We start from the raw sequence: 25,643 nt of genomic DNA on the forward strand, positions 1-25,643 counted from the left end.
CATCCTGGCTTTTGTCTGTCTATATCCTTTCCACCTTTTTTGGCCTTTTATCTTTCATTCTTTGCTTCTGTTTCCTGTCACTTTTATTCCTACTTCCTGCCCCTTCTGTCACCTTTCTAACCCCTTTCTGCTTTTTCACTCTTCTCATCTTCTATCTTGCCCATATTCCCCTCCCCATCTTGTCTCACCTGGTCTGCCCCATCCTTCTGCCTCCTCCCTGATTCCCTGTCCCTCATGTCCCCCAGATGTACCGGCTGACCCTGCGCACCAGCAAGGAGCCTGTCTCTCGTCACCTGTGTGAGCTGCTGGCCCAGCAGTTCTGAGCCCTGGACACTGCCCCCCCTGGGAATGTGGCCGGTGCCAGGAATCCCCTAGGACTGAGGGAGCTTTGGTGGATTGGGGCAGTGAGGGGCCCTCTGCTGGTGACAGGGAAGACCCTGGGGTAGGGGGATGCCTGGGAACTTCCTCCGGCCTTTTGTATTTTTATTTTTGTTCATCTGCTGCTGTTTACATTCTGGGGGGTAAGGGGGAGCCCCCTCCCTCCCTTTCCCCCCTCAAGCACAGAGGGGAGAGGGGCCAGGGAAGCAGGCGCCTCCTCCCCTCCCCCCCCACCCTGTTGTGGCCCCTCCTGCCCTCTCCCCGTCCAGGGGCTGTGTATTATTGTGATCAAATAAACAGACGCTAACAGCTCTGGGTCCCTCTGTGTCGCTCATGCCCAGAGGTCAGAGGAGTGGGGTGAGGGCATGCAGAGTGTGGGTGGCCAGGCTCCGCAGTCCATGGCTGGGACTCTGAGCAGACAGCAGCAGCAGCAGTCGCCGTGGCCCCAACTGTAGAGCCACCAGATGCCATCCTGTGCCTGGCTCCTCAGTCCCTGATACCAGGTAGCAGGCTCTTGGCACCTGGGTTCGGTGGGCTGTGTCCTCCGTCTTCTCCTCTTGCTGTCCAGGCTCTGGAGAAAGGACAGGAAGGGCTCAGGTGACCAATGGGGTCTGGACCACTAGGATGCCAACCTGCAGGAGCTATACCCCATCCTGGGCCTGAGCCTGACTCCTGACATGCAAGGGCCTCACGGCTCCATCCAGTTGTCAGTGACCTGAAGGTTCCAGGCTTTCTCACTCAGCTGCCTCTCTTCCCACTCAGCCTTAGTCCCCCCTTTTCCTGGGGACACTATGTGCAGCCCCAAGCAATCTGCTTAGCAACACAAATGGCAAACACAGGTGATGCTTATCAGGTGCCAGGCACTGTGCTCCAGGTATGGGGACCCTAGAGACCCCACCCCACTTTATGGGAAGCTGGTGGGGAGGGGTAGAGTCAACAGCTAGGAAGGGACAGTCCTCTGCCCCTCCCAGGTGCAGCTCTTTACCATGTTGCTACATTTATCAGGATCTTTACTGGGGTTGCAGCATCACCTTAGGTCCCTTCCTTTGTCTCTTTGGGGCCTCTTGGATTCTAGGACAACTTTTCCTAACTAACCCTGGCTCTGTGGTACTCCCCCCCACCCCCAGACTATGGGTAAAGCCTGTACTTTAAGCAGTAGAGGGGAGCGTGTGGATGTGGGAGCCAACTGTATGTGACAGCTCTGCTGCTTATTAGCTGAGCCTCAGTTTCCTCATCTGTAACATGGGAATGATGACATAGCAAGAGATAACCCTCACCAGTGAGGATGAACTGAGTCACTGCATATAAAGCACTTGGCAAGAGATAAGGTCTCTGTTAACTATTAGGATTAACCAGGAGATTGTATAACCTCCAGGCTGGGACCTCCGTGCTCTATCCATCAGTGTGGATGCCCAGGCCTCAACTATGCCCAATACCTGCTGAGTTCTACCATTTTCTCCAGCCCTACTTCTTACTCCCTCCCTGTGTGACCTGGCACTCTGCCCCAGCCCTGTGCCCACCGCTGACCTGGTGGGAAGTGGATGGCGGTGACCAGGGCATAGAAGGAACGGAGGAGGCACCGACGCTGCTCAGCGGAAGGATCTGAAAGGAGAAGGAAGGATGACAGCCTCTCCAGGGCCCAGGACCCTCCTGGCCTGCCCTCCTCCTCAGTCACCTTTATCCGCTGAGGGCTCCACGGTGAAGAGGCAGCGCTTCAGCTCCAGGTGGAGGAGCAGCAGCCTGTGGGAAAGGGCGTCTCATAACCAGGGAAGAGGGCTAAGGACCCCGACCCGCTCCTCCGGCCAAGCCCTACCCGAGGATGTCCGTGTGCAGGGGGAAGCCAGTGGGCAGAGCTCGGGGTCCCAGCGGCAGGCAGGCCCGCAGCGGGTCCAGCATTGGCTGCCACCAGCGCTCCAGAAGCTGTAGGGGGCGTGGCCAGGCGCGGCGCCGGGAGGTCAGGGACGTATCAGGGGAACCCCGCGAGGCCGAGAGGAGGGAGAGGGGGGTCGGGGCGGAGCGAAGGGAGGCGGAGGGGACCGCGGAACGCGCGGGGCCTGGAGGGACAGGAGTGGAAGGAGGGGGGCAAGCTGGGGTGAAGGTGATTGGAGCGCAAAGGGGGCGGGGCCTACTGGAGGGGCGAGGCTGGGAAAGGGGGGTACAGAGTAGAGAGCACCGGGCAGGGCTGGGGTGGGAGCAGGGCGGGGAGGCGCGGGCGGACGCATCCCGGACTCACCTGTGTGTCCAGCTGGCTGAGGGGAGGGCGCGGCCCGCAGAGCAGACACAGCTCCACGCCCGGCAGCAGCGTCAGGGTCAGAAGCCTGTGCGGGACCTGAAGCGGGCGCAGCTCAGTCCCTTCCGCAAGCGCTGCCTCCTCGGGACTCGGCCCCTAGGCCCCACCCCTTCGTGCGCAGGTGTCCCGGGCCCCTACCTTCCCACCCACTCACCGTGGGGCTCCCGTGCGGCAGGTACACGGGGTAGTCCCGTGCAGCCTGTGGCGGCAGGGAGCCCACCAGCCAGGGGAGTAGTACGGCCTCCGGCGTCCCCAGCCGCCACCAGCTTTCTGTTGCTGCCACCACCCTGCCCGACACGACGAGGCTGACGAAGGCTGTTCCCGCAGCCTCGGCGAACCCAGAGAGGGCTTCCTGGGTAAGGGAGGCAGGCCGACAGCGAGTCAGGAGACACGAGCAGGTTGGCGAGGAGTGGGGACACCGCATACAATTCAAAGTTCGCCTTGTGGCCATGCTCAAGTGTCGCACCCTCCCTGGGCCTGGGTTGCTTTGCCTTCACGTGCAGTTACAACCCCCAAGTCACATGGTGAAGTTAGAGGTACCTGCTACCCTGCCAGCAATGTGCTGCTGAAGCTAACAATACAATGGCAGCAGCTATGGTTTATTGAGTCCTACTGTGTGCCAAGTAGGTGCAATCAACCACCTGTTGAGGCTCAGGAGGTCAAGTCACCTGCCAACATTCACACTGCTAGTGAATCCACAAGAGCAGTATTTTAAAAAGGGGTTAATAAGAGATTCACTGGTCAGAAGGAACAGCATATGCTAAGATGGGAAGCTGGGAAGTTGTTGGGATTTGTGGGACCCCTGAGGGAGCTGGGCAAGGGGCTAGGACCTTGTCATGGGAGTGATGGAAGCCATGAGAGAGCTGTGATAAGGGGAGGAGCAGGGTCAGCTTTGGGTGTAAAGAAATCCTTCTGGGGCCAAGTGGGGGTTGGACCGGAAGCCTGGAGGATGGGAAGAGGTGGAGGGGTAAGAGGATGAGGTCTGAGACAGGGCCATAAGGACAAGTTTAAAAGTCTCCAAGGTTTCCCTAATACCTGCAGGAGGGACCCTTCTGGAGGAACCACACAGTCCACACACTGGGTCAGGTCTCCAATAAGCTCTGAGTCCCCCAGGAAGCTGTCAATGAGGCGGTAACAGGCCTAGCAGAGGGAGAAGGGAGGTGCTTAGGACCTAGGTGGGTCCTAGGTATGCTGCGTCCCCATCAAAAAAGTGGCCCTGCTGAGTTGGCCTAGCTCCAGGGTCAGAAAACTGAGCTGCCCCAAGAATCCACGGGATCAGGCTGCCCTAGGGGCTGTTGGGCACTGTAGTCCCCAAATATCAGTAGCCTCACCCTCAACTCCTTCTTCAGTCTTTCTACGTTGCTGATGTTGGTCAGTTCTTCAAGTCCCACGAGAAGAACCTAGAAGAACCATGTAAGAGAGTAGGGGCCCTGGAGATCTTAGAACAAAGGAGGGGCTGGGACTCAGACTGAGGAATGAGGGGGCTGAGGATCTGGACTCCTGAGTCTGAGGGAGGAGAGACTGAGGGCCACGATTCCTGGGTTTTGGAGGAGGAAGGTGCTGGGGGCCAGGACTGCTGGGTCTGAGGGAGAAGGATCCTGAGAGTTCAGATTCTTTGGTTGGCAAAAGAGGCTTGGGGATTCTCACCATGGCCCCAAACACCATCTGGAGTAGTCTCTCTAGTCTCAGCTCCGAGGTGCCCTCCTCAGATGACAGAACAATGAGGGTGATGCTGTGAGAAAGGAAGGTGAGAAGGAAGAATGAGTCCAGGCCAGGGAACAGGGTAGTGAGGATTGTAGTTTACCCTTGACCCTGGCTGCCAGCGACATCCTCCCCCAGCACAACCCCACTTCTCATACAGAAGAACTCAGGGATCAGAGGGAAATTGGCTTGTCAGAGCCAAGTAAACAGAGAGCTGGAAGGCCCTGAAGTCATCTTCAACAGGGCCTATCACTGGGGCCCTGTCCCTGCTGCAAGCTACCACTTGGAAACCTGTCATGGAAGCTTTTCCACACCACAGTGGTGTCCTCGGTCTTCGCAGAGATCAACTGCACCTCGAGATTCTGCCCAAACATGTGGACTCCATTGAGGGAGCCGATGACAGAGAACGGGAGCTGGGGAAAGGTTGAGGACATTAGACAGGGGCCCCCAATGCCCTCCCCTTTCTAGATCCCCTGGCACCTCCTGGTCAGGCACCAGGATTTTGGGGCCATTGCACCCTCAGCCCTCTAAACTCAACTCTGAAACTTCCCCAGCCCCTGCTGCCTTGAAGATCCAGAGTCCAAGCTCCTAACCCACTTCAATTTCGGAGATCCCGACCTGCAGAGCCCCACCTGCTGGCGGGCAGGAGCACCGCCGCGGCTGCTCCTGCAGAACAGGGGGACTCCGCTGGAGGCCGCGAGGCACAGCAGGTGCACCGTACCCTCCGTCCCCTCTTCCCCCATTTGGGTCCCACCCCAGTTCCTCCGTGAAAACCGTCAGTGCCCGTCTTGGAGAATGACCGTAGTCACACGAAGTCTGGCTGTCATCCGAAACCGCCAGAGGGTGAGACGGGGAGCTGATTGGGTGAATCCGACTCAAACCTATCCACCAACCCGGAAGCCGCGTTCGGGTCTCTTCCGCCTCGGCCGGAAGTCACAATGCCCCGAACAAAGATGGCGGCTCATTGATTGTATTTGTGACGCTTCAGAGTATCTCCTTGAAGTGGTTTCCATCCTCGGCTGCAGAGCTCGAGAGACAGGGCGCGAGGGAAGGGCAGGGATGCCAAAACCAAAATTGGGCGTCTCTGACTGCCAAGCACGGGTAAAGGAGGGCGTGGGTACCGAGAAGACCCCCTGTGCCAAGTAGGTGGGGGGCGCGCTCCCGAAACCAGGATCATGCCGGGGGAGGCCCGGCCGCTGGTCCCGCCTGGAGCTCACTTTGGGGCTCCGGAAAAGGTGAGAGAGGAACCACAAGCACATTGAACTCCCGGGTAAGATACCAAATCTAAGGAATATCTTGTTTCTGTTATAATGTGTATTTTCTTAACTGTCCAACTCTGTCACTTCATGTGTCTCATCCTCTTAAAATTCCAGCTGGCCTCCCCCATTCTAGTCGACCGTCAGATAACTTCTTTCTCAGCTTCCTTTTCACCTTTGAATGGCAGGATCCCAGTACCAACAGGAAACAACAATTGTACTGGACAGTCTGCCACAAGGGTTCAAAAACTCACCAACCCTATTTGGGGGCCGCCTTAGTTAAAGACCCTGAGGAAGTAATCCTGGAGGAGGGACCCTACTCCTACGTGTGGATGATATCTTCATTGCTAGCCCCAGGACACATACAAGAATCAACCAATGAACGCATAAATAAGTGGTTCAACAAATCCATGAGCCCTGACTGGAAATCGAGCCTGGGAACTTTTGTCGTATGGGACAACAGTCCAACCAACTTAGCCACCCGCCAGGGCTGATGTAGCTCTTGATAACAGGCAAGACCTAAATTATACAGGGGTGGACAAAAGTAGGTTTACAGTTCCTATGGAAAATAATACAATAATTAATAATACAAAAGCTTTTTGTGTACTCACAACTGTAAACCTACTTTTTTTTTTTAATATATCTTTATTGATTTCAGAGAGAGGAAAGGAGAGGGAGAGAAAGAGATAGAAACATCAATGATGAGTCATTGATCGAGCCCTCAACCCGGGCATGTGCCCTGACCGGGAATCCAACCCTGATCGCCTGGATGCTAGGTCGACGCTCAACCGCTGAGCCACGTGCGGCCGGGCTGTAAACCTACTTTTGCCCACCCCTGTATTTCGACTGGACAAGAAGGAGTATGCATGGTTATCAACTCCTCCTGCTGTACATGGGGAAATGATACTGAACAAATAGAAGTTGATATCTGTTTCAACTTTGGAAATCTATAATCAAGCAAAATGGCCACACTTGTTCGGGGAAAACTTTACCAAGTCCAAAGATACCTGGGATGCTGTAAAAAATGTTTTGCCTAACCTCACTTGGTACCTACACCTCTTAGGGCCTCTTGCTGCTATCTTTCTACTATTCATCGTTGAGCCTGCCTCCTAAAAATGGTCTAGTGTCTTTTGTCTCTACAAGACTTGCATCAATCAAGCTTCAAATGATAGTTAGCCAGGGGCATGAACAATTAGGACTACAGTCAGAAGAAAATCAGACTTATTTAAGATTGTTGAGGGAAAGGTTTCTCTCCTATTACAGGTCCCATAACAATGCCCACATTCAGCCAAAAGAAGTTATGGATGGCTGACCTTTGTCCCTCAGCACCCCTCAAGAATGAGTGAAAATTAGAAAGGGGAGAATCTGTTACCCCACAAAAGATCTATTACCCTGGCTGAGCCCCTACCCCACCCTAACTCGATGCCTATCTTTGAGAACAGGAAGGCCTGCACTTAATAGTTCCTTCTCAAGAAGAACTAGTCAAAAGCAGCTCAGTGGGGGAGGACACTTTGTAAAGTATATGATTGTTTAACCACTATGGTGTAAACCTGAAACTAGTAATACAAAATAATATTGAATGTAAGCTGTAATTGAAGAGAAAAAATACAGCTAAAGCAAGGTGGCCATGGAAGTGACCTCCAGAAGGCCAAAAATCTGATCATCTAATGTGGACACTAAATGAGACACCTACAGGTGCCATGACAGTTGACAATCACCATGACAACGATGGAAGGCACCACAAAAGAACAGAAAAAAGGCAGAATCTGGAAAAACCATTAATATTCCTCCCCTTCATCTAAATATCTACAGTTCTGGATCCTGGGTGGAGAAGTGGCAGATTTGAGAGCTAGGCTCCTGCTTCTGCATTGAATGGAGTTTGTGCTGCTACTACTTTCTGTCTCTTATGGGCTTTAAGACGCCAAACGGGAAGAGAACCCTTTTGGGGTCCTCGAAAAGGGGACTTTCGCCCTTTAGGTAACAGTTTGACTTCATTTATTTACCGAAGATAGTGAAGAGCCTGGGTTGAAGGTAGTGACCAGGCCAAGGTGTTGCCTAGCAACCACCAAGTAGGTAAATTGATAAACAGCTGCGCTCCACTCAAAAGTGGTCACGGTGCCAAGGTGTTGCCTAGCAACCACCAGTCAGCCTAATCTCCATCCTAAAGCTGTAAACAGCTGTGTGCCGCTCGAAGATAGCCTCAGGAGGAATCCCTAGCACCCTTCCTTAGAGCAAAATCGAGAAAAACATCTCCCACCTCGCTCTCGAGGATGGTTTGTTCCGGCGAGCGTTGCCTAGTAACCACCAAATGAGCCAGTTTTTGTTATGAGAAAAAAATGAAATCCTTTATTTAACAGACTCACAAAAATGTTATTTTCGTAATGAATTAATATCATGCAGATGTGAAAATACTCCTCCCCAAATCCTTTCTCCAAAATAAAGAGTTGATAATTTAACAGGATTTTCACAAATATGATCACTGTGCTACTATTGATCTGAGTCCTGTGGGGAGCATTTGCTTCTCTTTCTGCAGACAGGAGTATTACCAATTTGGAACTAATTCAGCTGCCCTGGAAGGCCCTGAGCTGGAGATCCAGTCTCAGTTATCCAGCTCACAGCTGCCTTCAGGCTCTTGGTAACACCAATGCAGCCCCCTTCCCCTGGCAGGCAGTTCTCCTCCGACCCTCTCTTTTATTAATTTCTGGTTCTCTGTCTTTTTTGGTGGGCAGTGGGATCCTTGAAGACTACCTCTACCATAATGCCAGAAGCTGAAGTCCAGTTTAAAATGCCTAATAGTTTATTTTACCATTTGTAATACATTAATTGAAATGGTTAAAAATCAATTCAACTAATCATACACTCACCTTCTCTAAATAAAGGCTTCCTTACAGTTAAGAGGGCAGGTTTTGATTTCAGGTACCATTTTAATCTTCTTACCTGTTGATCGTTTTTCCTTTCTCCATTTTACATTCATCTTCCTTATAATTTTATTAGAAACTGCATAAAAAAGGAGCCAAATTAGATTAAAATGAATTTGAGATATGTTTAAACATGAGTTCAGTCTTTGTTTGGATCCTGATGCAATACAGCAATTGTAAAAAGATACTTTGAGAGAATTGAGGATATTTGATTATGGATTTAGTGTTAGATGGAACTAAGAAATAATTTTGTTAGGGGTGATAATGGCATAGTGGTTATGTAAATATATATATAGCTTTTTAGAGATGGCAGTTAAGCATGTAGAGGTAAAATGATGTTGGGGATTTAAAAGGCTTCAGCAAGGAAAATAAATGGGTAATGTAATTGTGACAAAATGGTGATACTGCGGTGTGCAAAGGATATGCACTCTTTTAGCAAGTATTGCGAAACTGCATTGGAACAAGTTGTCCTGATTTACACCCCAACTAGACCATGTCTGAGCCTTCTCATTTCACCCACACTCATGGATGTTACTCTTTCCAATATTAATATGACAAAATAAAATGCTTTATCATTGGCTTTTCAATTAGCACTTCTTGGTGAGCATTAGCGGTTTTCAGATGTTTGCCATTTTAATTTGTGTGTGTGAGAAAAGCCTGCTTAGAATCTTTCCCACTACAAAAAAATACAGTATTTCTATTTTCCTAAATTTTTGATTGGTGAGATGTATTTGTGTAGTACATTTCCGTCAACACATAAGTTATGCTGACTTTCCCAGTTGATCGTATTTTTTTTTTGAACTTGGTTTATGGAGTCTTGCGGACAAATCAATATTTTACGTTTTCTGGCTTTGCTGTAACAATAAACTTTTTCCAAGTCTTCAGGATTATGCAGTGTGTTTCTTTATTCCTTCAGATATTTTTATGGTTTCATTTGCTGTATTTACATTTTTAATCCACCTGGAATGTATTTATGTTCTAGGCCAGTTTCTGGCCCCTCGCCCAGAAAACAACTATCAGTTGTTTCCTAGCAACCTCCACCAGGGTTGGAGTGTGGCTTCTTGGGGGTTGTGGGGCGCGAGGGAAAACAAACAGCTGCACTCCACTCGGAGTTGACAGCAACCTGAAAGCGTTGCCAAGCTACCCCCGTCTCGGACGACGTGATTGGACCCTTCACGCTCCCCATCCCCCTGCTCCTGAAAGAACTTTACTGAAACCTCTGTTGGAAAAAAAAGCGCAGCGTGCGCGTTGCATAGCAACTAGGTTTCTGACCCTCCCATCGAGACCAGAGTCGGAAATGGTGCCCCGCTCAAAGATGACGGCCGACAGTGCCTCTTTCAATATATTCCGCTCTCGACAGTCCTGCCAATGATTTATTCTCTCACACCAGGCCCCAAAGGCGTTTGCTACGGCCTTTCTGAGTCTTGCGCGCGGTAGGTGAGAACGGAGACGGTCACAGAACCGGGCCGCCCTGGGTGCCCCGTACTAACATGGCCGTGGGCGCGTCGGCGGCGGCGCCCAGCCTTCCGGTGCGGGTGCGCGCACAACGCAGGCGCGCGCCCGGCGCAGGCGCACTTCCGCTTGTCTCGCGGAGGCTTCGGCGGCGGTGGCGTCTACCTCGCGGGGCATGGTCCCCGGATCCGAGGGCCCGGCTCGCGCCGGGGGCCTGGTAGCTGACGTGGTGTTTGTGATTGAGGGCACGGCCAACCTCGGGCCCTACTTCGAGGGGCTCCGCAAGCACTACCTGCTCCCGGCCATCGAGTGAGTGCCGTTTCCACCCCTCCAGCCCCGCCCTCCGACTTTAGTTTTCCACAGCCTGACCCTGACTTTTTATCTCCGATCCTCACAGGTATTTTAACGGTGGTCCTCCTGCCGAGACGGACTTCGGGGGAGACGTGAGTGTTGGGTCTCGAGTCTGAGGGAGGAGGGGCTGGGGGCCCGGACTCTCAGGTGTGAGGGAGGAGGGCCTGGGCGCCCAGACTCTCGGGTGTGAGGGAGGAGGGGGCTGGGAGCCACTAGTTCTCCAAGGTCCCAGATGAAAAGCTCCTGTGTCCTCCTCTCGCAGTATGGGGGTACCCAATACAGCCTCGTTGTGTTCAACACGGTGGACTGTGCTCCGGAGTCCTACGTACAGTGTCACGCTCCCACCAGCAGCGCCTATGAGTTTGTCACCTGGCTCGATGGCATTAAGTGAGCTTTTTCCTGTGCTTGGGGTGGGTTGGGGGACCGTGAGGGACCGTGAATGGATGGTCGCTGGGGTCATACTGGGTGGCTGAAAGGGCTGAGATTGTGTTTTTGTCCGTAAGTCACTTCTGTGGTGGGTTCTGTGTACTCAGCGATTTTGCCATTTCGTTTGGAAGTAGAAAAACTTCCTCAAGGCAGCCTTGAGCTCCAGTACCCACTTGGTACTCCATGTGTGATTCTTTGCTCTCTGCCTGCGGTTTCTCATCTGTACTCCAGTTCTTATTTTTCAGTTGGGTACATTGAAGCCTGAGTGCAGGGGGCATGGAGCTAGGCCAGGTTCGATCCCTCTGTATTTTATATGGAATTTTGTTAACTCACTTTGCAGGCTCTTGCAGGTGCACACAGCCTGGGGCCAAATCACAGCTGTACTGCAGCAGAGGTCTCATGACCAGGAGTCCCTGTCCCCTGTGCCTGATATAACTTATCTCTAAAGGGGGTGTGTTAATAATACAGACAGTCCCTGATTTAAGATTTTCCTACTTGATGGTGCAAAAGCAATACATGTTTAATAAAAACCCGCTAGGCAAAGCTATAGTTGATAGGTTAAATGCATTTTCAACTTAATGATGGGTTTATTTGGATGTAAGTTGAGGAGCGTCTGTAGTTGTGTTACAGTATTTCCTGTATTATCCCAAAGAGATTAAGAGAGTAAGAGATTATCCCAAAATTTAGTAGCTTAAAAAAACAAACATGTATTATTTCATGCAGTTTCTGTAAGGAATTCAGGAGTAGCTCAGCTGGATAGTTCTGGCTCAGGGTTTCTCATGAGGTTGCAGTCACAATGAGCCAGGGCTGCAGTCATCCAGGGGTTTGATTGGGTCTTAAGAGGATCCATTTCCAAGGTGGCTCATGCTGTGGCTGTAGGCTGGAGGACTCAGTGCCTCCTGGCTGTTCCCCACAAGGGCTCCCATTGGGGCTGAGTGTCTGCCCAACAGGGCAGCTGGCTTTCCTCAAACTGAGCAATCCACCAGAAAGAGTAAAGAGGAAGCCACAGGCTTTTTATTTTTTATGATCAAGCCTTGGAAGTCACACATCATCACTTCTGCCACATTCTGTTTGGTACATGAATCAGTCAGGTTCAGTGTTTGAGGGGGTGTGAATACTAAGGGTGTAAGTAGCAGGAGGTGGAGATCATTGGGGGCATGGCTACCATTACTTCATAGGGATACATTGGGAATTAAATAAGTTGATGATTTAAAACAGTGTCTGGCATGTCTTAGGTGCTACCTGAGTGTTTGCTATTATTTTGTGTCTCAGTTTCTTGGCTTGCAAATGGATGATTCCATAGCCCAGTTCTCTTGGGAGCTCACAGGAGCTGGTCTTCATCTTTTGTTAAGCTCAGGTCTGGTCTGTGATCAGAGACCATTAAACAGCACCCTTTCATTACATTCTTTCAGCAAATGTTTGTTGGGTGCCTGCTTTGTTCCAGGTTGTGTTCAGGACTGGGTGCTGAAGATTCAGTGAAATGGTGACACACAAGGTTTTCCCTCATGGTCATTAGAATTGGTGGTCAGGGTAGAGCAGGGTTTCTCAACCTCTACACTGTAGGTACAGGTGATTCCTTATTATGGGTGCTGTCCTGTGTGTTGTTCAATAGCATCCTTGGCCTCTACCCACCAGATGTCAGTAGCCACTTCCCTCCCAAATTGTGACAGACATTGTCAAATGTCCCCTGGAGGGAAAAATCAACCCCAGTTGAGAACAACTGGGATAGATTGTGGTAGGTAAGATGTAAATAGTGTTAAATGGGCACTCTTTGAGGCCTAAGTCCAAGTCTGGTGTCCCTCAATCCCCAGCACCCAGCACAGGAGGCCTGACACAAAGGAGGCTGAAGGAAAACAAATGAGTGAATGAATGCTCAGAATACACTTCATACTCTGATTCTCCCGGGTAAACTTGTGGTAGATAAGCTTCAAGATCCAACTTAAATGCCCCTTCCTCATTCTTGCAAATAGCCAGTTGCTCCCTCCGCTGCCCCCATCACTCCAAGGTGTTCACCTGTCACAGCCCCACACCTTTGGACTGTAAATGTCCAGGACCCTGGGTGTTTGCTTCCAGCTGGGGCGTGGTACCCAAGAGGCCTCAGTAAACCTTGGTTGAGTAAATAAATGAGTGAAAGCTATAGGAAAGGTAATCACCAAATCTTCTGATGGGTCTTTAAGTATTGGGAAAAAGCAGTCAAACCTCCTTATTTAAAAATTTCAGCCCAGCTGGTGTGGCTCAGTGGTTGGGTGTCGATCCATGAACCAAGAGGTCACTGGTTTGATTCCCCGTCAGGGTACATACCTGGGTTGCGGCTCCATCCCTGGAAGGGGGTGTGCAGGAGGCAGCCAATCGATGATGTTTCTCTCTCATAGATGTTCCTATCTTTCTATCCTCCCTTTCTCTCTCTCTAAAAATCAATAGAAACACTTTTTGAAAAAAATTTCAAGGGCACTAGGAAGCTAAGAGGAAAATGTTTTTTATATATATGTATATATTCATTTTTATTTTATTTTATTTTGAAAATATTTTATTGATTTTAGAGAGAGAGGAAGAGAGGGAGAGAGAAACCAATTTGTTGTTCCACTTATTTATGCATTCATTGGTTGATTTTTGTATGTTCCCTGACCAGGAATTGAACCCGAAACCTTGGCATCTCGGGGTGATGCTCTAACCAACTGAGCTACTAGGCCAGGACTGGGAAATGCTTTCTGAATATCTTCATCACATTTCTACCCTCCCCATTAATCAGCTTAGAATACACTGTATCTTGAAGCAACTGAGAAAGCTTTGTATGCTCTGAGTACACCTTGGAATGCCCCAATCAGTTGATAAACATTTTAAACTATTATTTTACATTCACTGTCGTCATTGTTTTTATCAAGTCCTATGTAACAATCTAAATTCAGTTTCTGTGATGTTCCAGACAGGTCTGTAACAGAGATCACAGAGTCAGCAGGTTTTGTTCACACTTGGGGAAATCTTATCTTCCCTGGGAATGTTGGGAACTTCAGGAACAAAACATGCAGTGTGACTTTTGAAACGGCCTTGCTTTGGGAAGATCCATTTCTGATGTTACATTTCCTGTCTTAGAAAAGAGGCAGTGTTCCCCCTGTGTGTGTGTGTCTGTGCCCCCCCCCCCCCCCAAGCTAGTGACTCAGGTAGCATCTTTGTCTGAGCTAGTAACAGATGGCTTATTCAGTAAGGAATAAGTTCTAGATCTCAAAGTAGTTGATTGATCACAGGTTCCCTCATAAATTACCTTTTAATTTTTTTATATTTTATTTATTTTAAAATATACCTTTATTGATTTCAGAGAGAGGAAGGGAGAGGGGGAGAAAGATATATAGAAACATCAATGATGAGAGAGTCATCATTGATCGGCTGCCTCATGTACGCCTCTTACTGGGGATTGAGCCTGCAACCCAAGCATGTGCCCTGACGGGGAATTGAACTTTGATCTCCTGGATCCTAGGTTAATGCTCAACTGTTGAGCCACACCTGGCTGGGCTAAATTACCTTTTTAAATTGAGGTAAAATTCACATCACAAAAGTAATCATTTTAAATTGAGTAAGCGATTCAGTAACATTTAAGTACATTCACAATGTTGTGCAACCACCGCCTTTATCTAGTTCCAAAACATTTGCATCACTTAAAAGGAGACCTAGTGTGCATAAGGAATTACTCTCTACCTCTTCTCCCCACCCCTCACCCCTTTCCCCCACTCAGGGCACTTTAGACTCCAGTCTCAGAAAGGCCCATGAAATAGTGGTTTGACTACTTTCAGAACAGCAAGCTGGCATTTAGGTGGATCCAGGGTTGGTTCATTCACTAGGGTCTGTCCCACCTAGGTGGCATTAAAATTCCTGTGGAAAACGGTCTTTGTGGTGAGGAAGAGGAGGGGTGGTAAGGAGCATTGGGGTGGGCTGAGTGCCCTGAGGGGAAAGGCGATTGTCACTGAGCTCACCGGATGGATTGGGAGCAGAGGGCAAAAGCCTGCAATGGGGAAGAACTCAGGGAGAACTTGGCCATGGAGACTGTCAGCCAGGCTGCTGGTACACTCTCTTTTCCATCAGAGTTTTCTGAGACCCTGTGTGCCCTTGCGCACATCCTAATGATGCCTCAGTCCGGTTGGCCTCCTTCCCTGAGGGATGCCATAACAAAGTAGTAAAAACTGAGTGGGCCAGAGCAGTGGGAATGTGATGTCTCACAGGCCACGATCCAGGAGCAGGAGTTCAGGGGTGGGCGAGGCCTGGTGCCCTCTGGAACCTGTGGGGGAGGAGCCTTCCTGCCTCTTCCAGTTTCTGGTCACCCAGACATTTCTTGCTTGGTGGCAGTGTCACTCCAGTCTCCACGTGGTGCTCTCCTTGTGTCTCCGAATCACCTTTTCCTCTGAGCATGTCTGTCTCTGTCCCAGTTCCCCCTTTTTATAAGGACATGGGCCATATTGGATGTGGGCCCATCCTGATGACCTCATTGTAGCCTGATCATCTCTGTAAAAGGCCCTGTTTCCAAGTAAGGTTGCATTCTAGGGCACTGGGGATTAGTACTTCAACATGTCTTTTCTTGAGGACACAGTTCAGCCCATAACACTGGGAGGAGAGAAGGCCTCTGTACCAGGCGGGGAAGGTGAGGCTAGGGCTGGCTTTAAGATGGAGAGATGGCCCAGAGAGGGGAGGTGCACAGGGACTGGGACACAGCACAGGATCCCAGGCCCTTTCCCTGTTTGCAGGATATGACAAATGTTCCGTCTTCATTATCTGGGCCTGGCACTGTACCAGCACTGGGGATAGAGCAGGGAACTTGACAGTGTCCCCATCCCAAGGTGCACAGTCCAGTGCCAGGTAGGGGATCGCACAGGTGCAGGGTCTTCAAGTGTGGCCTGGGGGCTGGGAGGTCGCAGCCCTGAGTGCTGCAGGGACCCCCAAGGGCTGACAGTTTGGCCTCATGCAGGTTCATGGGCGGGGGTGGCGAGAGCTGCAGCCTCATCGCGGAAGGCCTCAGCACAGCCCTGCAGCTGTTTGATGACTTCAAGAAGATGCGAGAGCAGATGTGAGTGAGGCTGGCACGTGGAGCTCATGTCCAGTGTTGGTCTCTGTCCACTTGGCTTAGAACCCACTTGTCACAGGATTCCACCCCCTGCTTCACACTGGGGAGTTGGGGCTGGGAATCAGGAGGTGTCCCCTGGCTGGTGCCCGGTCTCTGTCCTCATCAGGAGGGGGTGTCTGGCTCTTCTCCCCCAACTTGGAGTGAGTCAGGAACCTCAGAGCCTCAGTGCTCTCAGCTGTGAAATGGGGCCATTTCTCCTTACTTCCTATGGGGTGGACTCCTTGTGCCTCTGCTGTGCTGGGTCTGAGTCCCTTTTCAGGGCCTTGTTGCCACCTGCTTGACATCTTTCCTTGTTTCTGGCAGTGGCCAGACACACCGCGTCTGCCTCCTTATCTGTAACTCGCCCCCGTACCTGCTGCCTGCTGTCGAGAGCACCACGTACTCTGGGTGCACAACGGAGAGTCTCGTGCAGAAGATTGGGGAGGTGAGTCTTGGGGAGGAGGGCTGGGGCTGGACTCCCAGGCCACAGAATGGTCACAGACTCTGCTTGCTCCTGCTGGAAAAACTATAACCCTATAACCGATAATCCCTTGGGGCAGCTAATATAGGTCTTGTGTTCCCCTGTCCCAAATCCTGATGGGAATTTGGTTTTAGGGCTCATGCCATCCAGCAACCCAGCAGGTGTGTGTGGTAGCCTGGGGGTTGGCCCCTGTGACCCGGTCCTGACTGACTTGATCCCTCTCCTACAGCGAGGGATCCATTTCTCCATTGTGTCCCCTCGAAAGCTGCCTGCCCTGCGGCTTCTGTTCGAAAAGGCAGCCCCCCCAGCAATGCTGGAGCCGCTGCAGCCACCAGCAGATGTGAGCCAGGACCCACGGCACATGGTGCTGGTGCGGGGGCTTGTGCTGCCCGGTAAGGCCTGCTCCCTGGTGGGGGGTGGGGGTGTTCTCGCTGGCTGACTCTGTCTAACTTGGATTTTCTTTCCTTCTCAAACTACTGCTCTCGTGGCTTGGTCATCTATTCTTGGCTTTCAGTTGGGGGTGGCTCGGCCCCAGGCCCCCTCCAGCCAAAGCAGCCTGTCTCCCTGCCTCCCTCTTCAACTTCGAGTGCTGCACTCTCGGCAGCCCCCCAGCAGCCTCTGCCCCCTGTCCCCCAGCAGTACCAGGTATGAACATCACCAGGAAAAGGGTATAGTTCTGGGGCCTTATGGGAGCCTTGGTCCCTTGGAAGAGACCTAGTTGGGTATTTGGGCTTGTGGAGACTCCTTTGAGACTTGAGGGCTAAATAATCATGCCTCTGTGGGGTGATGGGAGTCATGAGCTCCGGTGATGTTGGAGTCAGGGTGCCTGTGTTGTGTGGGGTGTGTAACCTCATGTGACATCAGGAATGGGGGACTGGGGTGCATGGTCCTCTTCAGCCCCTCCCCTCTGTCCCCAGGTCCCCGGGAATTTGAGCGCAGCTCAGGTAGCTGCTCAGAATGCAGTGGAGGCTGCCAAGAACCAGAAGGCTGGGCTGGGCCCCCGCTGTGAGTCCTGGGGTTGGGGAGGATGAGAGAGGCGAGGATGAGGGGTGGGTGGGGCCAGCCAGGCCTCTCTCTGAGAACACCTGCCCCACTCCTTCCCTTGGTCTCTCCCACAGTCTCACCCATTAATCCTCTTCAGCAAGCAGCTCCAGGGGTGGGTGCCCCTTTCAGCCAGGCCCAGGCCCCTTCGCTGCCTCAGGGGCCACCTGGCGCCCCCAAGCCGTCTCCTACTTCCCAGCCCAGCTTGGTCTCCACAGTGGCCCCTGGTCAGGGCCTGGCCCCTACTGCGCAGCCTGGGGCACCATCCATGGTAGGTGGCTGCATGCCTTCCACTCGCTGCCCCACTCCTTCCCCCTGACTACCCTGGGCTAGCACAGTGCAGAGGACAAGCAATTTGCCTGCCTGAGGAGGTCCCAAGGGCATGGGTCTTATGGTTTTGGGGCCTCAGGGGCTTGTGCTACAGTTAAGGCTGAGACTAACGGGTCTGGGGATGGAACCATGGGGCTGTGGTTCCTGGTGGGTGAAGACTGTTCTGGGGATCCTGTGGACTCCTGAGAGTCCTGGAATCTTACAGTATCAGAGTGTTTATATCCCAGGGATAGCCATGGGATACAGCCCTTCTTGCTGGCCTGTCCCTCTCTCAGGACACTCCCTCGCCCCCCCATTGCCCTCCTTCCTCCCCTCTGGCAGGCAGGCACTGTTGCCCAAGGTGGGGTGAATGGCCCTTCTCCGCCCCAGCTAGGGGCCTCGGCCCTCGGTGGGCAGCAGTCGGTCTCCAACAAAGTCATGGCCTGGAGCGGGGTCCTCGAGTGGCAGGAGGTGAGTTGGCTTGAGGAGCAATTGGGCAGGTGGATCTCATAGGGCCTGGCCTGGGGGGCTGCAGGGCCAGACTGGGGCCCCCACAGGGTCATGGACTTGCGGTCTCGAGATAGTCCCCAAGAAGCGTGGGATTGGTAGTCCCCATCCAGGACTAAGGAGATAGTATATTGTATTACAGGTGAAGAACCGAGGAGTCTCAGATTTGGGGTCCATGCAGGCCCAGGGGATTGTGGCATGTAGGAGACAGAGGATTATGGGGTTTGGGGGCAAGAGGAGGATCCCAACATTTGTGGAAGGCTAGAGGATTATGGGATTGATGGGATAGAGGAGGGGCTCAGGGCTCTTAGGACTTAAACTGGGGGAGATCCAGAACTTGGGGGCTTCTGGGTTAAGCGTGAAGGGTTGAGGGGACTGAGACCTGGGCCCTCGTTGTGCTATGCTCTCTTCCTCCTCAGAAGCCCAAACCTGCCTCCGTGGATGCCAACACCAAGTTGACGCGGTCACTGCCTTGCCAGGTCTACGTGAATCACGGCGAGAACCTGTAGGTGATTGTCGGGGCACGGGGCGGGCTGGGGTTTGCATCCTCCTGACAACTCTCTTGGTATCGCCCCCAGGAAAACAGAACAGTGGCCCCAAAAACTGATCATGCAGCTCATCCCCCAGCAGCTGCTGGTGAGTGGCTGACGGGAGGAACCCCAACCCCTGCCATTATCTCTTCCCTCATCCCTTCCCTGCCCCTCCCACCTCTGTTCTCCCCTCCTCACTTCCCTCCTCAATGTGCTGGTTGGCCTCTGTGTCTCCCCAGACCACACTGGGCCCTTTGTTCCGTAACTCAAGGATGGTCCAGTTCCATTTCACCAACAAGGACCTGGAGTCCCTCAAAGGCCTCTACCGCATCATGGGCAATGGCTTCGTGAGTCCTGGGCTGGGTGGAACCCAGGGCTGCTGACTCCTCTGTCCTCCTGGGCCCAAGGGAGCTGTTTTTGATGGTTGGGTGGGCTTTGTGAGCTTGGCCTCCTCACCTTTCTTCCAGAGCCTTAGCTTGTTTTATAATGTGCACCAGATGGAAGTCTATTCTGTGTTAAAATGTAACAGGATGTGACAAACAGTTGGGAAGAAGTTGGTTTTGACATAGTTTTACTGGGTATATTAGTTTTCTGGGGCTGAGAACAACAGAAATTGATTCTCACAGTTCTGGAAACTAGCAGTCCGAAATCAGGGTGTCAGCAGGGCCATGCTCTCTGAAGGTTCCAGCAGGGGACCTCTCATGGCCTCTTGCAGCTGGTAGCCCAGATACCTTTAAGCACCTCAGTTTGTTTCTGGAGTAGCCTCAAGCAAACTTCCAGTTGCCTCAGCCTTTCACAGCAGGAGCCTCACCATTCCTTGACTGTGGGGCTTCTAGAACCTTCTAGAACTGGGAGGGGTGGGATACCCCCTCCAGGGTATGACTGTTTCTGGTTCTCCCCCCAGGCGGGCTGTGTGCACTTCCCTCACACAGCCCCCTGCGAGGTGCGTGTGCTCATGCTCCTGTACTCGTCCAAGAAGAAGATCTTCATGGGCCTCATCCCCTACGACCAGAGCGGCTTTGTCAACGGCATCCGGCAGGTCATCACCAACCACAAGCAGGTTCAGCAGCAGAAGATGGAGCAGCAGCGCGGGGTGAGTGATGCTGGTCCCCTGTCCCGTCCCTCCCCACTCCTAGCACCTGCTCACCTGGGCCCCAGAGCTCATGGCCAAATCCCCCAGGGATGCCCTGGGGCTCCAATGCCAGGCATTTAACTCCTCTCCCAAGATGTGGCCATCCAGGTTCAGTCCCATCCTCACATTTCCTTGTGACTTTTTTCTACCTTTTCAGTGTTCTCATGGAATCTCTGAGACACAGAGCTCTCTAGGGGATCTTGGAATGTGAAGTTTACTTCCCAGACCCCTATCTTCAAAGAAATTTTCCCAGCTCCTCACAGGTTCCCCTTTAGGGCTCAGATCTCTCTGACATGTGGAGTGATCCTCTCAGAGCCACACCACACCCACTCAGTGACGTCTCCTTCTCTCCCTGTACAGTTGGGAGCACAGCAGGCACCCCCCGGGCTGGGCCCCATTCTGGAGGACCAGGGAAGGCCCTCGCAGAATCTGGTGAGGATAAGACTGCAGGGTCAGGGCCAGGGCAGGGGAGGTCTCAGAGGACACCGTTGTTCTGACCCAACTGTGGAGGCTGAGGGGTCTGGAGTCTTGCTCACCCGTGTCTCTTCCCACTAGCTCCAGCTCCGTCCGCCACAGCCCCAGCCACCAGGCACTGTGGGGGCCTCTGCAGCCACAGGGCAGCCCCAACCCCAGAGTGCTGTCCAGGCCCCCCCAGGTGCAGCCCAAGGTCCCCCTGGAGCAGCTCCTGGCCCACCCCCTTCTGGACCTATCCTTCGGCCCCAGAACCCTGGGGCCAACCCCCAACTGCGGAGCCTCCTCCTCAACCCACCCCCGGTGAGATTTGGGATGGGGGGGGGGGCAGCAGGGAACATGGGTCCTGGGCTGTTACAGTTCTAGAACTTTCACCTTGGAGGAGGGAGGCTGAATTGATCAAAGGGTGTGAGTAGAGTCCCACCAGAGGCTCCAGGACCACCAGCTCCTCTCTTTCTTTGAAGAAAGACTCCACACAAATGTCTGGATGAGACATTCTCTGAGTAGCTTCTATGCCAGAGGCTGCATGGTGGGGTGGGGTGGGGTCTCCCTGCTGGGGGCCTCTGAGCTGCTTTTTTTGTTCCCCCAGCCCCAGACTGGGGTACCCCCACAGCAGGCTTCCCTCCACCACCTTCAACCACCAGGGGCCCCTGCACTGCTGCCCCCACCACACCAGGGCCTAGGGCAGCCCCAGCTGGGGCCCCCCCTCCTGCACCCGCCGCCCACCCAGTCTTGGCCTGCACAGCTTACCCCACGGACTCCACTGCCAGGTAAGGAGGTCTGGGGGAGGCCAGGGGTCTTCACTGACTGTCCCAGCAGCCCCTGGCTGGAGTCCTAAAACAAAGGGCTCCTGGGAAGTAAAGTTCTGGGATTCAAGAAGAGTACACCCTCCCTGGCTTTTGGGGAGCTCTGAGGGCCTAGGGAGCAAGAGCTTTCCGCATGATCACTTTCCTGCATGTCCTCTGGGGTTTGCTGGGAAATGGAGTCTTAGGGCCAGAGAGGTATTTGGGGGGATGGGATTCCAATGGCTTACTGGAAATGGCACATTTATGTCCAGGTGGGGCCAGAAATTGCCTCTGATGGGTCTCCCCAGGGCTTCTTAGACAACCTAGTACCTTTGACTCCCAGAGGAGGAGGGAGAAAGCAGCCCCAGGGCCCTTCAGGGCCCCAGGGACTACTGGGAGATGCAGTCCCTTCCCCACTGCCCCCCAGGTCAGATGCTGCTGAGCGGGGGTCCCCGGGGCCCGGTCCCCCAGCCGGGCCTGCAGCCCAGCGTCATGGAGGACGACATCCTCATGGATCTCATCTGAACCCCCAACACCCAATAAAGTTCCTTTTAACACATGCCCCGGCTCCCGTCACTGTCGTCCCCCAGGACTGGGCAGGAGGAGACCGGGGGGAGACATCTCTGTCCTTGTTCTTGCTTCAGCAGACATCCCCAAGGCCCTGGGCTAGTGACGCCTGGGCCTTGGCAGTGAGTCAGGCAGGCTGGTGCAGCCTGTCTTGGGAGGAGACATGGAGGCAGGCAGGCAGAGCTCACAGAACCATGTGTTCTCGTGGAGGTAGAAAGGTATGGAGGAAAACGGAGGTATGCGGAGCCGAGCTCAGCAGAGTCTTGGAAGAGAAGCAGGAGTTGGTGAGGCCAGGAAGGCTGTCCAGGTGTGGAGGAAGCAGAATGAATAAGCAAAGGCAAGAGAAAACTTGGGGTGTTCTGGGGAGCAGTGGGTGAGTGCTTCTGGAGTGTGAGCCCGAGAGGAGGGCCTAGAGGTAGACAGGCACCAGGTGGAGGGTGGGGGCTCAAGCACCAAACTGAGCCACTCGAGGTTTGTCCTGGGGATACAAGAGTCATAGTAGGCCAATAGCAGGAGGTAGGCCTTGGTCTCCCAGGAGTCAGAAAACAGGGAGGAGGCTGGGGTGATGGTTCAGGGAGAGAAGAATCCAGAGGAGGAGCTGGGGCAGAGTCGGGGGCAAGAGGGGTGAGGTTGGAGACTGGTGTGCCATGTGAAGGAAGTTGGGGCTGTGGGGGGCATTGAGGTCAGCCCCCAGGACCTGTCCTGGGTTCTGGTAGATGGTGGGGCTTCCCTGAGTTAGGAAAATGGGAGAAGGAGCCAGTAATGAATGCTAATGGTCCAAGGTATGTCCAAGTGACAGCTGCCATGTTGGGAGCTCACAGTGTGTCCTTAGGAGTTTCATGTTTGGTGGTTGAAGTCACAGGAGTGGATGAGATCACTTGGAAAGAGAGGAGGCCCGAGGTCCCAGTCAGAGACCTACCTTCCAGGGCTTTGGACAAATGGACAGTGGGTTTATCCCTGGGCTGGAAAACCCAGCAGGAAGCAGGTTTGGGGTGTGGTGAGGCAAGGGACCTGAAGGACGTCCTCAGAGAGATGTCCGGGGGCAGCTGGATACAGACCCAGGTGTGGGGCATGGGGGTGGTCTCCTTGGTGGCAGAGTCTATTGTCAGACTCTAGACCTGTGTTGCTCAGAGCGTGGTCCACACCTGGACCACCAGCATCTGCATTGTTTGGGACGCTGGTTAACATTAGATTCCTGGGCCCCGTCCCAGGAGAGAGGTTGCAATATGGTGGCCCATGGGCCACTCTACAGATGGGTTTTGTTTGGCCTTCCCTGTGTTAGCATATGTGGTATTTTTTTCTGAGTTAGTTGTAAAAATCAGGATAATTCTCTCTCTCTCTCTCTCACACACACACACACACAAACACACAAAACGTAGTCTTGGCTTCTCTTGACAAGTCAGAAGATCTGGCACCCCTGGGCCTCCCTTCTGCCTAGCAACAATGGGCTCGAGCTGCCCCTTTCCATGGGGCATGTGCTCTCTAATTCGCCACAGTCCCCACCACTCCCTCTTGGCTCTCCCACCTTTGTCACTGGGCTTGCCCTGTGGTTGTTCCTGTGGTGGCGTGCAGAGGAGAGTGAAATCTTTCTTGTACCCATGTCTCTATCAAAAGTGGCACAACCAAAGAGAGAACGAGAGGGCCCCGTGTTTCGAAAAAAATGGGAGCGAGACTATTTCTTTGTGGAAGTGAAGAACATGCCTACGTGTTTAATATGCAAAAAAATCATGTCTGTGTTTAAAGAGTACAACCTGAAACGTCATTATGAATCAAAGCACAGTAAGAGCTTCGACCAGTATACAGAACAGACGCGAGATGCGGTCCTCAGTGAACTGAAAAAGGGCCTCAAGTGTCAGTAGGGCTTGGAAAACCAGCAGTAGAAATGATGTGGCTGCCACATGCAATTTCACAGAGATGTGAAAAGGATTCCTGGGCATTCAAACTCCCACAGACGGCGAGTTTATAAAGGGACAGAATGATGTGTCCTGGACAGAAACACACATCTCTTTGGGCCATTATTTGAACAGGTGTTCATTTGCATTACACCGTGTGTTGAAGAGAAATCAGAAGATTTACAAGTCCAGTTGCTTGAAAGAGTCCAGTCCACTGTGGCCTTTTCTATTCCTGTGCATGAACTACTTCCACCCAGTTAGCTTTATTTATTTGTGAAGTTGAGAATTTTCATGTGACCGAAGAAGTCTGTGATGTTACATGGTGCCAAGGCAGGCCCAACACTGGGAAATGACTTATTTTTGTGTGTGTATTGAAAGAAATGGAAAGTTTTATGTAGACAGATCAGAATTCCTAAGCACAGCCACATTAGGTCATTAGTTGTGGTAATCTAATGATCTATGTCACAGAGGAATTTGTCAGGACACTACAAGGTGGCAACATTTGGCAAGGACACACAGGTGATTGTGTCAGTCACCTGGAATTGAATTGTGCAAAGAAAGTCAATGGAACACACTGTGAATGTCCTTGATGCTCTTCTGTAGGTTAATCCCAGGCAGGTTAATGGTGAACCTGACCCCGAGCATTGCACAGAAGCTCTGTGACCTAGTCATCACTTGGTGGTGTTGGAAGGAGTTGGAACTGTTAAAATCAATCTTCTTGGTTCATTTCAGATGAGGCAAAAGCCACACCTTGGTTCCCCTGAGGTTGATCAGACTTTGGGTCAAGGTTATGACCCTCCTGAACACTTTCTCCACAAGGACATTCACAAACCGCTACTTGAATGTATGATCATGTTTGCCCAGTCCTGGCAAAAATGGGGAAGCCATTGGCAAGGAATATTCTGACTCCATTTCCTTTGCTGCAATTGGTTTCCAGAAACAAAAGACATGACCTGGACCGTATTTACCCAAACTGGGGTTAAAGACCAAATTCCCCCAAAGGCTTTGTGCATCCAAACTATGAAGATGGACTGACTGTCCAGTTTGCCTTTGTTGGTGAATGCCGGTCGTGTGAATGCAGACCACAGAGTAGTCATTGAACTACAGTGCAATAGGGTGCTGGCTCCCAGCGAGGCTCTGCTGGAAGGTCTCGGCCCTACAGCTCTCTAGTAGTTGTCGTGAGCTTCCAAGTGTGGAGGTGCCCGCGCTTGTGAACAGAGATTTTCTGTTACAAAACAATCAAACACCGCTCCCGGGATTCAAGGTTGAATTCTCAAGTGCCCATCCCACCATGCCCCTTGGTGCAGGAGGGATGATGTCAGCCTTCCGGGTGCAACTCAAAGGAGCGAAAGAGTTACAAAAGAGAAAATTTAACAATTAAATCTATTTTTCAATTTGTATTTTTTCAACTTTGAATTTGAAATATAAACTCCAGTACCAAACATGTTTGTATGATGTTCCATGCATTCACCATAGTTCAGTAAAGATGCAATTTGATTATATTTCTGGCCGTTGACTTTTCTTATACCTGGCTAGTTCACTCATTTATGTGGCCCGCCTGGCTCCTGTAGGCATTTGAGTTTCCGATCCCTGCCCTAGAACTGTTGAGTCTGGGGGAGGGAGAGAAGGAGGAAAGCTGGGGACAGTTTTGAACAGCTCCCTAGGTGATTCTCGTACCAATGAAACATGGAGTAGTAGACACTGGGAAAGTGACAAAGGGAAAGTGGGTGAGGTTTCCCAGGCTGTGTGAGTAGCAGGGGTTTCTGAAAACTCAGATGGCTTCACGGACCAGGCAGGTGATGGAAATGTGTGAAGCGGACGGGTGTAAGACAGTAGGGAATGATGGGGACTGTGGCGAACTTGGAGAGTGCTTGCCCCACCTAAAGTCATTCAAATTAAAGACAAAACACATTGAGGACCAAACAAAAATCCGCTGGTGGGTCTAATGAGGCCGCCGGGCTGCCATTTTGTGACCTCTGGAAGAAGGAGAAGACGTGAGGACAAGTACAGAGCCCTGAGAAAGACCCACATGTGAGGGCTGGGCAGGGAGCCAGAAGACAGGAGGACCAG

General features: G+C 52.2%; 3 protein-coding genes and 1 long non-coding RNA gene across 9 annotated transcripts in view; 3 read left to right on the top strand and 1 right to left on the bottom strand.

The window, feature by feature from the left end:
* The window catches only part of AP2A1 (adaptor related protein complex 2 subunit alpha 1), a 25,495-nt gene extending 24,802 nt beyond the window's left edge, over positions 1–693 (top strand). The window contains exons 23-24 of one of the 2 annotated variants that reach the window (XM_087826846.1): positions 246–342; positions 455–693. In XM_087826846.1, coding sequence (XP_087682972.1) covers positions 246–323 — 78 coding nt within the window. In that variant the 3' untranslated portion in view covers positions 324–342; positions 455–693. Of the gene's footprint in view, positions 1–245 lie in introns of both variants that reach the window. The other variant, XM_087826845.1, reaches the window with a different exon arrangement.
* FUZ (fuzzy planar cell polarity protein) lies at positions 504–5,172 on the bottom strand. Its single transcript, XM_016206046.2, has 11 exons — positions 5,002–5,172; positions 4,661–4,782; positions 4,316–4,400; positions 4,000–4,068; positions 3,704–3,808; positions 2,823–3,020; positions 2,612–2,707; positions 2,192–2,298; positions 2,054–2,118; positions 1,906–1,980; positions 504–949 (listed from the first exon to the last, which is right to left on the bottom strand). The coding sequence occupies exons 1-11, from the start codon at positions 5,110–5,112 to the stop codon at positions 723–725; spliced, it is 1,260 nt and encodes a 419-aa protein (XP_016061532.2). The 5' UTR covers positions 5,113–5,172; the 3' UTR covers positions 504–722.
* Positions 5,173–5,341: 169 nt separating this feature from the next.
* On the top strand, positions 5,342–9,425 carry LOC148091087 (uncharacterized). Its single transcript, XR_015715998.1, has 2 exons — positions 5,342–5,639; positions 5,743–9,425. It is a non-coding gene; the product is annotated as an uncharacterized LOC148091087 (long non-coding RNA).
* A 702-nt stretch (positions 9,426–10,127) lies between these two features.
* Positions 10,128–25,305, top strand: MED25 (mediator complex subunit 25). Of its 5 annotated transcripts, none has more exons than XM_016206037.2 (18): positions 10,128–10,304; positions 10,393–10,438; positions 10,609–10,733; positions 15,724–15,822; positions 16,183–16,303; positions 16,569–16,731; positions 16,854–16,984; positions 17,257–17,344; positions 17,458–17,651; positions 18,032–18,160; positions 18,616–18,701; positions 18,775–18,832; positions 18,966–19,073; positions 19,631–19,819; positions 20,219–20,290; positions 20,414–20,632; positions 20,919–21,099; positions 23,296–25,305. In XM_016206037.2, the coding sequence occupies exons 1-18, from the start codon at positions 10,171–10,173 to the stop codon at positions 23,538–23,540; spliced, it is 2,388 nt and encodes a 795-aa protein (XP_016061523.1). In that variant the 5' UTR covers positions 10,128–10,170; the 3' UTR covers positions 23,541–25,305. The 5 variants fall into 5 exon arrangements, with proteins under 5 accessions (XP_016061523.1, XP_016061526.1, XP_016061524.1 ...); XM_016206040.2 differs by having other exon boundaries at positions 23,425–25,305; XM_016206038.2 differs by having other exon boundaries at positions 18,080–18,160.
* The last annotated feature ends 338 nt before the right edge of the window (positions 25,306–25,643 follow it).

This window comes from Miniopterus natalensis, chromosome 18 (assembly GCF_054644295.1).
Source record: "Miniopterus natalensis isolate mMinNat1 chromosome 18, mMinNat1.hap1, whole genome shotgun sequence".
NCBI lineage: Eukaryota > Metazoa > Chordata > Mammalia > Chiroptera > Miniopteridae > Miniopterus > Miniopterus natalensis.